The sequence below is a fragment of the Neolamprologus multifasciatus genome, chromosome 14, assembly GCF_963576455.1.
Source record: "Neolamprologus multifasciatus chromosome 14, fNeoMul1.2, whole genome shotgun sequence".
NCBI lineage: Eukaryota > Metazoa > Chordata > Actinopteri > Cichliformes > Cichlidae > Neolamprologus > Neolamprologus multifasciatus.
In genome coordinates, this window is record NC_140452.1 from 16,332,609 (window position 1) to 16,347,535 (window position 14,927).

At 40.0% G+C, this 14,927-nt stretch overlaps 1 protein-coding gene and 1 long non-coding RNA gene across 2 annotated transcripts; both read left to right on the plus strand.

Annotated features, from left to right (window-relative positions):
- The first annotated feature begins 1,227 nt into the window (after nt 1–1,227).
- On the plus strand, nt 1,228–11,649 carry pld3 (phospholipase D family member 3). Its single transcript, XM_085130817.1, has 12 exons — nt 1,228–1,418; nt 4,230–4,316; nt 5,494–5,541; nt 5,700–5,863; nt 6,095–6,275; nt 6,457–6,574; nt 8,196–8,323; nt 9,334–9,531; nt 10,105–10,244; nt 10,473–10,638; nt 10,754–10,853; nt 11,174–11,649. Exons 2-12 carry the CDS (start codon nt 4,290–4,292, stop codon nt 11,365–11,367), a joined length of 1,464 nt encoding a protein of 487 aa, XP_084986943.1. The 5' UTR covers nt 1,228–1,418; nt 4,230–4,289; the 3' UTR covers nt 11,368–11,649.
- On the plus strand, nt 4,323–5,002 carry LOC146503802 (uncharacterized). The gene is made up of 2 exons (XR_014868715.1): nt 4,323–4,748; nt 4,785–5,002. It is a non-coding gene; the product is annotated as an uncharacterized LOC146503802 (long non-coding RNA).
- Nucleotides 11,650–14,927: the final 3,278 nt, after the last annotated feature.

Below are 14,927 nucleotides of genomic sequence, written 5' to 3' on the forward strand. Positions count from 1 at the left end.
ACATGGGAACACTGCCGTGTAAAACTGTTAACCAGCCTCTTTATTTTGTGGCTGTGCAAACACCTTCAGGGCTTTGTCTGGAGTTTATCGTCAGTCCTGCTTAAAACTGTGCACAGCTGCATAGGAGCTAAGAAGAAACAAAGACAGGCATGCACATGTTTTACACTATTAGATATGCGGACAAAGCTAGTAAACAAGAAGAAATGTATTAGTATTACCATTACAACTGAAACCATACATGTAAAGTAACAAGAGATTTGGCTAGTTGGATTTATGTCAGCTGATGTGGGTATAGTTTTGTTAATTTCATTTATGTTGCTATTTACCTCTTTTGGTGATGAAGAAAGAGGTTTTCATGCTTACTTTTAAACACATATGCACTGCAGTGCACTTTATTCCATATCCTTAAGGCCAGATTAGAATCACCAAATAATCTAACATGCATGTCCTCAGAGCCTGAGCACCTGCAGGAGGCTCATACAGGCACATGGAGAACAGAACAGAAGATCCAGGCCCAGAACACTCTGCCCTGGGGTGCCAGCCCTAAATATAGCCCCACACAAACTGTGACACAACAAATAAACATCAGCAACTGACATCAGTAGATGTGACTAGTGCCGCACCAGTTATTGTGAAACATGGAAACTATGCATAAGACAGTAAAAAGGATCAAGAACCCCCAGTCTGTGCTATTTGTGAAGATATAGGGCTCAAACTAAATGAAAATGTGGAAAGTGCAATTATCTGTTCTCTCCTGCATAAAACTGAGGGGTCACAAGCTTAAGTCAAACACTGATAGCTTATCTCAGCTAGAAGTATGCAATACAGCATGTGACCTGATCCTTCAGTTAAAACTAAAGTCTGCAAAAATCACCTGTGTCAGAAGACAAAAAGAACCGCAGTGCAACTGGCGGATGGATATGAGGAGATTAGCTGTTAGACCTCAGGCCACAAAATCGTGCCTGCTTCTTTCTTCGGCTTCTGCTGTAGAAGGTCAAAAGCTTTAAGGTAACATGCTCTGAATCCATCCCAGTATTTCAGTACGTTTTTTAAGGGGGTTAGCGTTTGTGTTTATTCTTCTTACCACCTGGTGGAGCCTCCTTCACTCGGGTAAGCGCTTTCTCTGTGTTATTTGCGCCATCTCGTGGTGAAAGGGGAGAATTACATTACAGTAAGGCCCATATTGTACGTCACGTGAAAACGCCACTCTAATTGGTTGAATTGCACGGATCACATGACCTGCTCACTCATGTAGCCAAAACGGCAGTGAAACAAAACAAGTGCTGTAAAAGTGTTTCTCTTTATGTATTTCCGTGCATCTAACAATGAATATTAACCGTAAATGTCACTGTAGGTAAACTGCACACGTCGTCGTTGCTGTGTGAGGGACTGTAAGTAACCTGGACGCATAGTAGCAGGTGGGTTAAATGTTCTTTAGAGCTTATAGCGAACTGTTTTTGTTTTGCATCGTCAGCGACTCTCCGTCGGCTCACTAACACAGATCCAGGCTACAGTGTTTGTTAGCAGTTTGGGAGTTTAAACAAAGACTTTTCCCTCATCGTAAATTAATTAGTGCTTTACTTAATGTGTAGTTTTTAATTTATTTGATCTTTGCCGAACTCCAGAGTGACCCACATTTAACTACATTCATGTTTTAGCCTCCTGCTGGCTAACCACACTTGTGTTGTCTAAGTCAAACGTCAGAAAATGGTTACACTCGTCTTATTCATGTAGGTAATTTAGTGATTTAGCAATCCTTGCACTCACTGAGACACTCGCTACAACTTGAGCTAAAAATCTCGAGTCACTTCTTCCTCACTGAGTTGTTTTCTCTAATTCTAATTCATTTGTTCCTCTGCGCAGATGCACAAACTCTTCTTTGTCCACTGCTAACAGATGCAGTTCGAGCCGAGGGGCTTTTGGGTTTGCTTTATTAAGTACAGTTAAAATAATAAAATTAAATATGGTGCTATAACAGTATGACACTTAGAGCTAACTTGTAGTTTCAACATGTTCCAGACTCGAGTTTCTTATAATGATGTTCCAGCATTGTTCAGTGTGTCATGTCCCACAGAAGGCACAGGAGTTTGACATAAGTGCACTAAGATCACAGAGTGAGTCTGTTCAAAGTAACTCAAGTTTATTCTCTGTGATTCAGCTCCAAAATGTCACCTCAGAAACAGAAGAGCACTGTCTTTATCCTGCCACCATGCCAGTGTACATGGCAGGAACATGAAAACACAATATTTTGTTCCACTTTGTGCCCAGTACAGTACTCTGCTTACTTCAAACTGGGAAACTGTAGTACGTCAGAAGTTTCCCTGCTTCAGAAGAGGACTTTGTAGGAGACTATGCAAATAACAGCAATTGGTCATTATCAAAACAAAGCATCCGTGTAACCTTAAAAGAAGTCAATGCATTTTCATCTTATTTTTGGTAATTTTATAAAGCAAAAAAAAAAAAAAAAGAGGTTGAAAAGTTTTTTTGTTTTTTTTTTGGTTGTTTTTTTCTATCATGGTCTTAGTGAGTTTCACTGTATGGAACTAACAACATTTTGTTTGTAAACTACAGGTTTTTTTGTATGTTTTAGGTATTTTGGCCAGTTCAATGCTATTATGCTTCTTCTAAACCAGCGACTTGAAAAGGACTAAACAGTGTATTTGATTTGTCACTGAGAGCAGATGTATGAAATTTACTTGAACGTGCAAAGCAGTTTCTCTTTCTATGGTTTGTTTAAGTAAAATTGTAAAAACTTCTGAACATCCACCGGGTCACCAGCAAAACTCGTAGTGTTCCTTAGATGCATTTGGCCCTTAAATATGTTCTGTTTAATGTTTAACATGTCAAAGCTAGTAAAATTTACAATTTGATACAAACAAAACACTCAAAGACTCTTTGTGTAATGAGGTCAGGGCCATTTTGCTTTTAGCGTGTTAGCAATAATTAAGCATTTACATTCATTCATCTGCTTTTTCTTAATTTAAGAAATTTCTTCATATGCTTAAAACAACAACAACAACAGTGCGTGAAACTAAAATATTAGTCACGTGTTCCTCTCTGACCAGAAATATGTCTCTAGCAGGAAATATGTTTCCCGTCTTTGAAATCATTTTTCAGGAAGAGTCGGTTACCTGAAATATGTCCTGTATGTTAAAGAGCTTGTTTGTGACTGAGCTTTATAAGGAGCGAAAACTTCCGGTGGCCTGAAGTGTATAAATGTGTTCAGTGTGTTATATTAAAAGTTCAAAATGATGCGGTTGTTTTAATTGACTTTGGAGTAATGTGTATTACAAACTAGCTATCAGCCATCACACTGTGCTGTAATGTAATAGCACTTATAGTGGGAGTAGTAGAGAAATATCTTGGTGCAGGTCGGACAGCCTGTATAGCAGTATGTCTGTGATAGACCACAATGGACTCTACTTTCATAAAAACTTTCATAAGTGTGACTTGAAAGATTTCCAAATATTTGTGCATGACTCAGAGCTAAAATGCTTTTGCTTCGCAATGCAGTATCACATGCTTCTTTGACTCTTGTGACTTCCAGCTCAGCGATATCGCAATTTTACCAAGTCACAGCACTTCCTCTGTCTTTGATGTAGTCAGATCTCGTAAAGAAGCATCACATTCTGTCTTTATCACGTTTTTGTGTTTGATCAGATTAGATTTCAGTACAAAATACACTAATCCTTAATCTCTGTACTTGTAAGTTTGTGGGGGTCCTTTTTTCTAGCTGCTAGCTGTAAGCTCAGAGGCCCTGTCACCCTGCAGGCAGCTTTTCAGCAGCTGGAGCTGTCTTTGTGCTGGAGATGGTGCAGTTCATTCTGTGTATGTGGTGGTGAAAACAACTAGAACCTTCTCTTTGTTGAGTGTGTAAAGGACAAGCTGAGGTGTGTGTCCCACGTTTGGTTGTGTTTGAGACTGCTGTGTTGTTGAAAACTACACTGCTACTTTAAGTTAATGACAACCTCTTAAGTCAGATAGAAACTGCAGGTCCGTCCTTTCTCAAAGCCATGTACCATTAAATAGCATTAAATGAATATCCACTGCTGCTGGTGCTGTTTACAGATATCATTACAGCCAAAACTTGGAAATGAAATGTTTTTTAAACCGTGCAGGAAAGTTTCCTTGGGTGCAGCTTCGGGATTGGTTGAGTCGTCATGTGTTTACCCCTGAAACATGATGACTTGAAGTAACGTTTGTGTTTTGTTCCTCTTGTTTGGTCTCAGAGCTGCAGAGCAACACAGTGAATGTGAGCTGACAGGACGGAGCTCATTTCTTCTGTGAACATGAAGACCGGCATCCCGTACCACCAGGTAAAGTTCCTTTAATATGTGGGCTTCATCAGTGTACAAACATCCCAGTTTTTAATCATTTCCTGATGCGCTTTTAATATTTATTTAAGTTACTTATTACTTAATTATTTATTACTTACCTTCACTGTATTCTTTTCTTTCATATTTTTTAAATCAACTGTCGCCCCTTTGATGTGAGACAGAGTGATTAATGATTTATGCAATCACTGGTCACTGTGCATAGAAAATTAAGTGGTCAGTTATAAAGCTGTGTACAGTCTCTCGCTATGACGCGGTTCACCTTTCGCGCCCTCGCTGTTTTTTTTAACAGCGCATTGTGTTCTGCGTCCTGATTGGCTGTAGACCGTTGTCAATCAATCTGGTGCCGTGTCTCCTGTACAGTACAGAATGCATTCAGCTTGTCAAATTTACATAAATCTTTTATCGCTAGCAGTGTGACTCTGAAGTGCTTTACTGCATGTTTGTAAGATTTCACCCCAATAAACTCAACAATCACTGTCGAAGGCAACCGCAGGTTTCATTCTCTAATACTGGACTTATTTTTCTACGAAGGTTTGAACTTTGAGAGTATTTAAACAAGAGAGAAAAGTGTGAAAATGTTCATGCCTGTCTGAGAAAAGTGCATAAAGTGTGTAGTGACGGGTTTTACAGCCTTGAAGTGTCTATAATAACTGTAAAAAATAACATTGGCTACTTTGTGGATTTCACCTGTCGCGGGTTATTTTTAGAACGTAACTCCTGCGATAAACGAGGCGCCACAGTATAGTCAATGTTCTGTTTTGTTGTGAAAAATATTCCAAGCATGTTGCTGAAGTTTGGCCACGTCGTTGTTTTTCCTGTAATGTTGCAGACGTGCCAAATGCTGGAAGTCAAGGGAATTTTTAAATCATGTGAGGAAGTGAAGGATTGTGTTTCAGGAAATGCTTTTGCTTTAGATTTATATTGACTGTAACTGCTTAAATTAAATGATGTTACTCGAATGAGTGCCAGTTTAGGAAGCTGGCAGGCATAGAACTCTTTTCCTTTGTATGTTCAGAGAATGATGGTTTTTCCATGACTTTAGCGGGTGCTAGCAGTTATTGAGAGCGTGGATGTCTGGTATGATAGAGGTTTATGGTTCAGTCTGGATCGAATGTTCTCACAGTGTCCTTGTGTGGTGGTTGTGTTTGTGCGTTAGCTGGAGGATGAGTCCCGGGGACAAGAATACAACAGGAGGACACAGGTGGTGAGTTAGAGCACTAACACACAAATACACCTGAATTTTTACTCGTCAATATAAATAAATCGCAATGATTTTTTCAGTTTATGTCAAAAATAAAGACAGAGAAATAAACGCTGAACAAGAGCTGCAGATTCTAAGGACGTCTCCTCCTCCCTCCTCAGTATTACAGGTGTTTGATAGCTCTGGCCACTGTGGCTAGTGTGCTGCTGGTCATCATGGCGCTCTGTAACCTCCTGATACCGAGGGCCTCCTCTTCCTCTCCCCACCCTGTTCCCGACATCAGCCTCCGTCTGCCTAACATGGAGTCCTGCACAGATCCCTGCAGGTAAGTTTACTTTAGAAACCACCACCTGCTTCCAGCTTAATCTGCGTATGCAGAAGAGTTCAACATCCAGGAAAACAAAAAGCTTTTTAAAACCTTATTTGATGACAAAGCCAGCAAACTTTCTTACTTAAAGCTTAGTTAAACTATCTGCTTCACATGAATTCGTGTAATTTCATTTTTCTTGACGTTGGACGTTGAGGAAAAAACTCTCCCACTCTCCTCTGTCTCCAGGATCGTGTTGGTGGAGAGCATTCCCGAAGGCCTGGAGTTTAACTCCAGCACCACTCATCCATCCATCTTCCAAGCGTGGATGAATCTGATGAACGAGGCTCGCAGCAGTGTCGACATCGCCTCCTTCTATTGGACCCTCACCAACAAAGACACGCACACTCGTGAGCCGACAGCCAATCAGGTCAGCTGGAGTTGTCTGCGGTTTTCTTTTTCTATTTTCCTCTAACATTAAATTATGCTGAAGAATGATTGATTATTAATTGATGCAAAGTGCTTTTAATTGTGCCGACTGACCTTGATCTAAAGCAGTTATTGTGAAACAAACAGATAACTGATCCCTTATTTTCTCGCCGTGCTCACAGGGTGAGGCTGTTCTGAACAGGCTCGCTGAACTATCGGGGAATTTATCAGTTCGTATTGCTGTCAACATGCCGCAGGAGAAACAGCCACGGCACGACCTCAGGCTGCTCAACGACTCAGGTGACTCTTGGCTTCCTTTGAACGTAGGGCTGGGTATCGTCACTGATTTCTAGAATCGATTCAATTCCGATTCACAGGGTCCCGAATCGATTCGATCCACGATTCGATTTAATTCGATTCGATTCGATTTAATTTGATTCGATTCACTTTGATTTGAATCTGGGAAATTTTGACAGTCAGAAATATTATAATTCAGATCAGTACATTTACATATTTTTGTATCTATAAAAAGGAAGCTGACACACCAAGACTTTATCAAAGGTGTGAGCATCACAGCAGAGGCCTTTGTGTCAAAGTAGCTGAGGATAAAACACAGAAAAACATGAAGGTGATTTTCCTGTTCTGGGATTTTATAAAAATTTTCTGCAGTAGATCAAAAACGAAAGAAAACCATTAATCAACACATGAACATTACCTCTGAAGTTACAGCGGTTTTATTAGAGACAAGGCTGAGCGTTTTGCATTTTGCATAATTTTAAAAAGTTTAAATTTGTTCGGTATTGAACGGCAGAAATTAGGTTTTATTTTCGGAAGTATATAAAACGAAAAAAAAAAACCGTCGGCCGACAGCGCTGTAAACAACGGTAGACTTGTGCGTAACAAGCAAGCGAATAATGCAGAAAACAGTACAGAGAGAGAGAGGGAGAGAGAGAGCGCAAGAGAGCGAGCATGCGAGAGAGCTGTGCATCGTGGTTGAAGCAAAACAATAAAAGTCAGAGTGAATTCATGATGTTGTTTATGTGAAGCCTAGTTTGGATCTTCTTTTGCTGCTGGTTCGGTCAATATTGTTTGGAGAGAGATAAAACTAACAGCTTTAGAATCAGCGCATAAAGGGCGTGAACACAAAGCGCGGACCGCCGACAGATCAGAATCAGCGCGCTGTCGGCTTTCAGCCCCGACTGTGAGAAAGGCAACATCTCACTGATTCTGATCCGAGGTTGGGCTGTGTGTTTAAGTCTTTGTGCAGAATCCATGTTCCTGCTCTCATTTACTGTCTTAGCTGTTTGGTGGTTGTTGAAATTTTGTGAGATTTCACCAGAGATTCTGGCATTTCGGGCAAAATAAATTTATATTAAAAAATCGATTCAAGATTTTAATGAATCGATTTTACGTTATCCAAGCCAGAATCGATTTTAATCGATAAATCGATTATAAAAACCCACCCCTATTTGAACGTCACACCTGCAGGGGTCAGACTGATCTGAGCTGTCTGAGTTATTATGAAATTAGTTTAATACACATATTGTGATGTCTCACTGTATGTGGGACATCACATGAAGTCTGTGAGCCTCTTATCGACACTTGTGTTAAGTTGGTTGGTTGTGATGGGAGTTATTTAGCTGCGACATTAACAATAACTCTGGTATTGCAACATACAACTATGCATAAGCACCATTTTTTGTTTTTATTTCTTTGTTTTTGTTTTTTGGTGCATAAGACTGATAAGCATTCTGATTTACTAAATGGATTATTCTGAGATGCTGAGTATCACTTCCTTCTGTCTAAAATAATCTAAAATGAATATGTTATGTTCATTTATCATTGTCCAGTATTCCTGTGAGCAAAATGCTTCCAGAATTGTTAGTTTTTAGGAAATAAGTGTTTGTTTTGTGAGTTTTAGGAGCCCATATTAGGACCGTAAACATGAAGGAGCTCACCACAGGCGTTCTTCACACCAAGTTCTGGGTTGTGGACAAGCAGCATGTTTACATTGGCAGTGCCAACATGGACTGGAGGTCCCTCACACAGGTACACAAACACTCAGACTCTCTCTCACTGTCATGTAAATGCTGTTAGAGGTGGATGCTCAGTACAGTCGGTGTGTTTAAAGGTAAACAGAGCAAACTTATCAGTATATTTATTATTAAACAGTTCTTTCTACTATTGACTTGGTGTGGCATTAAAGGGAGTGGATGTCCCTCTGCTTAAGCACCAACCTCTGAATATGACAACAGCAGCACTGCCCACCTGCCCATCAGAAGGGCGTCCAATCAGAAGAATGGTGGCCCAGACCTTATGTTGGATTCTCTCTTCAAAGGGTGAAAAAAGTCCACACACCCACTCCCAACAACCGTTAACAATAAGAAAGAATCAAAAGTTCAGCACGTTTAATAATTTTCCCTAAATACAGATCAGCATGGTCTGTATATGCTCAAAAATCTATTGTTTTATTATATTTACATTAGCTTCACTTTCTTCACAACAATTTGTGAACTAACGGCTTAACTGGAACAGTGGGGAGGGGGTCTGAAAGTAGAAAGCAGTTTATTTCACACAGGATGAATTACGGGGCTCCACCAGTAAGAATCATCTGAAGCTTCTCTAACAGGCCTGTAAATCTATAAACAGCGTCAGTGTCGGTAGTCCCGCCCGAATACTGACACTGACTCTGTCCCATTTCTTCTGCTTTCAAGAAGAAGTTTTTATGTTGGTATAAAGTTTCAGTCACATGCTGACACATGCTAATGTGGGACCATCAGTGTGGTAAACCACATCTCCCATCTACATTTCTCAATCAGACTTTTGCTGAGCTGTCATTCGCATCCTCTTTTTACAAGATTGTGCTAAAGTCCCAGAAACATATTTGTGATAAATTAATCAGAAAAGATACTGGCTTAACAGTAGGCCAAAGAAATCTAAACTGGGACAGAAGAGAAGGAACAACTTTTCCTTCCTATTTCCTCTTTGTTTTCTGCAGTTTCAAAAATGCAAAACCAGCAAAAAACGAATGTAACTAATGTTCTAGTGTTGGTCTCCAGGTGAAGGAGCTGGGTGTGGTGGTCTACAACTGCAGCTGCCTGGCAGCAGACCTCAGTAAGATCTTTGAAGCCTACTGGTTTCTGGGGGAGAGCAAGTCAATCCCATCACCGTGGCCAGAGAGGTTCTCCACCATGTACAACAAGGATACACCCCTCCAGCTGCCTCTTAACAACACGCCATCCAACGTCTATCTGTCGGTGAGCGGGATTTTCTTTTGATGTTGAGTCATACAAGCCAGTTAATCACCTCTAAGCAGTTTTAAGGTTTGCTTTCTGACCAAATGGGAAATAACTGGTGTTTCTAGATGGTCACATCATGCAGAGAGAGGGACATTTTCAGCATTGTGCTTGTATACATGTAACGTGCAACCACAATTTGTCACTTTCTGACTCACAGTTGGCCATCAGTACTGAAAGAAGATGTGAATGTTTGGTTTCTGTTACAGTCACAGAAATGGGCAGATATCGGCACCTCTTTCAGGGCGATGCAGGGCCGGGGGATTCCAGAGCTTTTTGAAAACAATGTGCAGCACAGAGTTTTGGTTTCTGTTACAGCGCTCACGTTTCCAGGATTCAAGATTCAAAACCTTTTTAAAATGTAATGTTTTTTAAATACAGCCCCACTGAGGCTACTAAATCAACCCACAGTCCCACATAGCCGCGTGTTCATCCAGTCGTTACTGTGCATTTGTAGTTTAGCATATTGTAGTTTTTTGTATTTTAAAAAATGCTGCTAAAATGAACTGATAATCCTTTTTTCTGCTCGATCAGAGTTCCCCTCCATCCTTATGTGCGGCCGGCAGGACTCCAGACCTTCAGTCCATCCTCAGTGTGATGGAGGATGCTGAGAGCTTCGTCTACATCGCTGTCATGAACTACCTGCCCACCATGGAGTTTTCACATCCTAAAAGGTGCAGTTTTGTTGATAGTTGTGAAATGTAACTACAGGAAAACAGTTGACCTTTGTTTTTGTTTTATGGTCCTACATCAACTCTAGTCAAATCAACAGTAATAAAATTAATATGAACGTGTTTGCACAATAAAACACCAGGATATCCTGATCAAATCATCCCGAAAGGAAGTGAGAAACATTAAGTTTTAACATTGTGCTTGTACTGTGCGTATGGCGCCCTCTGCAGGTACTGGGCGGACATTGACACGCAGCTGAGACGAGTTGCATATGAGAAGCGGATTAAAGTGCGGCTGCTGATCAGCTGCTGGAACAGCACACAGCCAGTCATGTTTTCTTTCCTGAAGTCTCTGGCCTCGGTTTATAACCCCAAGAATAACCTCGACATCCAGGTGGTGAGTGGCTCTTATGGTCAAGCATCATCTCCCGCTGGGAAAGGAGGTTATACGCTTTATAGCGCTTATTCTTAATAAAAACATTATGTTATGACTTTGTGTTTTCTTTATTTAGAGGCTCTTTGTGGTGCCTGCCACCCCCAAGCAGAAGGAGATTCCCTTTGCAAGAGTTAACCACAATAAGTACATGGTGACGGACAAGATAGCATACATAGGTGAGGCACACTTTTTTGTTTACTAATAAATTTGTTTTCTTGAAATCATTAAGAGGACTTAAAGAGTACACATAGAGAACTTTTTCAACCAGTTTCAATTAATCCCCCAAAAAACAGAAAAATGTGATTTTCATCAAGATGAGAAAATACATCATGATACTGAAATTGAATACTTGTTGGTGGTGTTAAAAGCCAAGCTGATGGCTGCTTTTCTAAGCATGTCATTAGTCACACATACTTTATTATCATCTGTCCAATCAGTCTTTCAGAAAAAAAAAAGATAATGTGCTTAAATATAATCTGTGGCTTTCTGTTTTCAGGTACATCCAACTGGTCAGGAGACTACTTTGTGAACACGGCTGGCTCAGCATTGGTTGTCAACCAGACGGCGTCACAGTCTGTTGAGTCAACTGTCCAATCACAGCTGAAGGCTGTCTTTGAGAGGGACTGGAACTCGGGCTACAGCACTCCTCTCACCCAGCACTCAAACCTCAAAGACTTCTGTTACTTTTAACAGCATTACAGACACACAAAGTCATTGTTTCGGACTTCGACACAGCGCACTTTGATTTTAGTAGTGAAGTGCGAAATGTATGAAAATTGATCAGCTGTAATGTGGAAACCTTTGAGCTTAAAATCAGCAACAGGCAACCTCTTAGCAGAGTGTTTGCTAGACTGCTGAGGTTTAATGCCGCACTCTTATTTCATCAGAAAAAAGAGAGAATAGTTTTTTAAAGAGAGTCCAACATATGCTCTGTATTTTAGACTGGTTTTAAGTAACGTTGAAGCTGATCTGTTAGACTGTTAGTAAAGTTTTCACACCAGCATTCACATGGATACAAAAAACATGAAACTGGCTAATACTGGCTGGATATGTTAAGCTCAACTTTCAACTACATTTGGCTGGTATCACAGTGTTATAGTATACTGATGTACTTACAAACCCCAAGAGTTTGATTGCCAAAAATAGCACCGCAAAGAGTTGCTTTTCTTTATTCTTAAACTGGTACAGAGATGCCAATTTGAGGCCATATTTTTGTGCACTACAGAAATATGCCAACAGAAGTTGGGAATATTCATCTGAGCTCAGTGAGCTGTGAAATATGCCAACTGCAGGAAGTATTTAGGAATTTTTAGAGTTCATTTACATGCAAAGCATGGGCAAAGGTGTATGCAGGATTAGTTTGTAGATATTTGCAGATAACGACGTTAACACATCTCGCATTATATTTGTCAGTGTGAGCAGGACCTCCTGCAACAATCTGTGGGTGAAGGTAGCGGTGCCCCTGATCTTCTCAGCTGCTGATTTCCTGATAGATTAAATGTAAATACACACTGGTCATGCAGTGATGGGTCCGGTGGTTGTGTCTTTTTGTTGTGACACAGCCTGCATACAGAAGTGTTTTTCTTTTCTTCAGTGCCTCAAAGACTGCAGCCTTGAGTAATGAGGGGTAGCTGCAGTGAGTCTGTGTTATAGATTGATAACATAAATAATTCATTCAGCATATTAGTATTTCTTAAAGTGAGAGGAGTAAAGTTTGTTTAGTCAGCGAATCCCTCACATCCATAGCTGCAAAGGTTTGTATGATCAGCAGCTTTTTGTACTGTCATATATTGTATATACCAGGAAAACGTTATGATGGGATAAAAACATGCACACAAATGCACACCATATCTACTGTTAAAGGTTTTCCAGCAGTACCGAAGCAAAGGAGTCAGACATGAATGTTTAACTTTCATCATGTGGTTTCTATCATGTACTCCCAATAGCTGTAGGGTGCGCTGTTTCAGCATTGGCATCAGGTCAGTGGTGAACGTCATGTTTTCTGTAAAGGGATCAATTCAGTGAATCACAGCTTCAGCCTCGGTGGGAGTTTTCATCCCAGTTCATCTCAGGGAGTTTGAGTGCTTTTGTAATTTTCTGGAATTTAAAATGATTGATGCTGAACCAGGTTTGCTGTGCCTGTAAACAAGAAAATCATTTAAAAATCCTCTCTGGACTGCTTTGAAATAAGCAAATAAAAGTAAAGTCTGCAGTGCATCTAAGGGAAATAAAAACTTCTTTCATACCACGTGTCATTATTTGAATTACTCCAGTGCAAAATAGTTTTTTCACACACTGATCACAATTTGACCATTTGAAATCAATTTAATCCACCTATAATGTGTTAATTATGATTGGAGACATTGTTTACAGTGCTAGAAATATCAAACTGAATTAATTGCGTGGATTGTAAACTCATCAAATATGTTGGAAAACCCCTAGTTTGTAAAAACACATATAGATTCGGGGCCAAATGAATTAGCTTAGGCAAGCAATAAAAAAGAGAAGCACAACATTTTATTGCTTGCTCAAACAGCCCAAGTGTTCCTAAGTAATCTAAACTTAGTAACAGAAACTTGCTAGACATGTCTACGTACAAATGAAATGCGAAAGCACATAGCAAAGCCTCACTACCTGCCATTTAAAAGAATAAAAACCATGCTATGAGTTAAGCTTGAGCTGCTCTACCTGAAGGTTCACATTTGTGATGCTGCAGTATCAGATTTCTAACACTGGGGGGCAGTGTTGGTGCAGTTTTGAGCCTTGTCCGATCTGTGAGATTCAATTTCAGGATTCTGTTTTAAAATTTGTTTCTGATAAAAAGTCTAAACTAAAAAGTCTCATGACCAATGAAATCAAAGTTTACCAAAGGGGGATAACCTAGTGCTGCTCCTATATGATGTAAATACTGAACTTTACTATGAAATAAAAGGAAATCCTAGTATCGGTGCTTTTTACAGCCTGTGTATTTAATACTATGTTGTTGTAGTTGTTTTTGTTTTCATGTTTTGAAGTGAATCTGAGCAAAAACACTCGTTTCAGACTAAGAGGGTCCAGCTGTGCTCCTGTGGATCTGATTATGGGTGGTTTTAAATGTGAGACTCGAACACACCCAGTCTCTGCTGACTGCAGACCAGGCTGATACGTGCTGTTTGATAAATACCTACTGAGTAGGTTTGTGGTTGTTAACTCAAATACACTACAAACACCAGCAGTGAAAGTGTTGTGTGCAGTAAGATGATCCCTGTACTTTCAAATTAATTACAATGTTTTTAACTTAATATACATATACAATATACAGACATGTAAATACTACATGTCTTTGAAGAACAACCTTTTATGAACTCCACAAAACAGTCATTTTTAAATTGGAGGGTTTTCAATATACTGGAAACTGAAATTGTAATGAAGTAAACTTTACATTATTATATTATTATATAATATTAGCCCCTCAATTTGCAATTGTGGGTCCTTTCAAAAATTGTTTCAAAACAGCTATGCCAAATTTCTTTTTTTGAAGATTATTCATAGCACCAAAACACTAAACTCACACAATTTTCTCACACAGCTGAGCTCAAACATCTGCTGACTGATTTTAATGTTATTTTGCACTTGAACAACACGCCTGTAAGTCACAGGATCCAATGAGCTCTGCTTATACCATCCTGAATTTATTTAACTGTGGTTGTTCTACCGGATATCCAATACAAAAGGAGTCCTGCTGCTCTCTGTGCATTAAAATACAAATGCCTTATAAAACTACACAGCAGATCTGATGAGCCAAAACTCTGATCAGTACATTTGCTCTTCTTCAGGAATCATTTGATGGTGTCACCAGCACCTCAAACAGCATGTTCCCCCTCCTCTTGCCGTGGTCTGAATACCCAACAATAAACTGTATCCCTGATACCTCACGCTGATACCTGTCTCTGCTCAAACCCACAAGAATAGTGGGTTGCAAAGTAGTGTTCCTTATAAATATATCTAAACCCGAAACATATCCTCTTAGGTATCTGCGACATGTTGCTTCCCGGTGTGTAAACTATGCAGTCGTCAGTGGTCATGGAACGCAGAAGAGCCCAACCCAGGAGGTTATTTCCGTCCATCGGCTAACTATCCAAAAGTGCACAGTCTCCACCCATTCAGTGAGCCATGAAGTGTGTCTGTGGTGGGAGAGGCAGCTTGGGTTTAGGTCTTCTGTGGACACTTGATGGAGCTGCTCAAAAATATTGAGTTCAGGTGCACCTGTG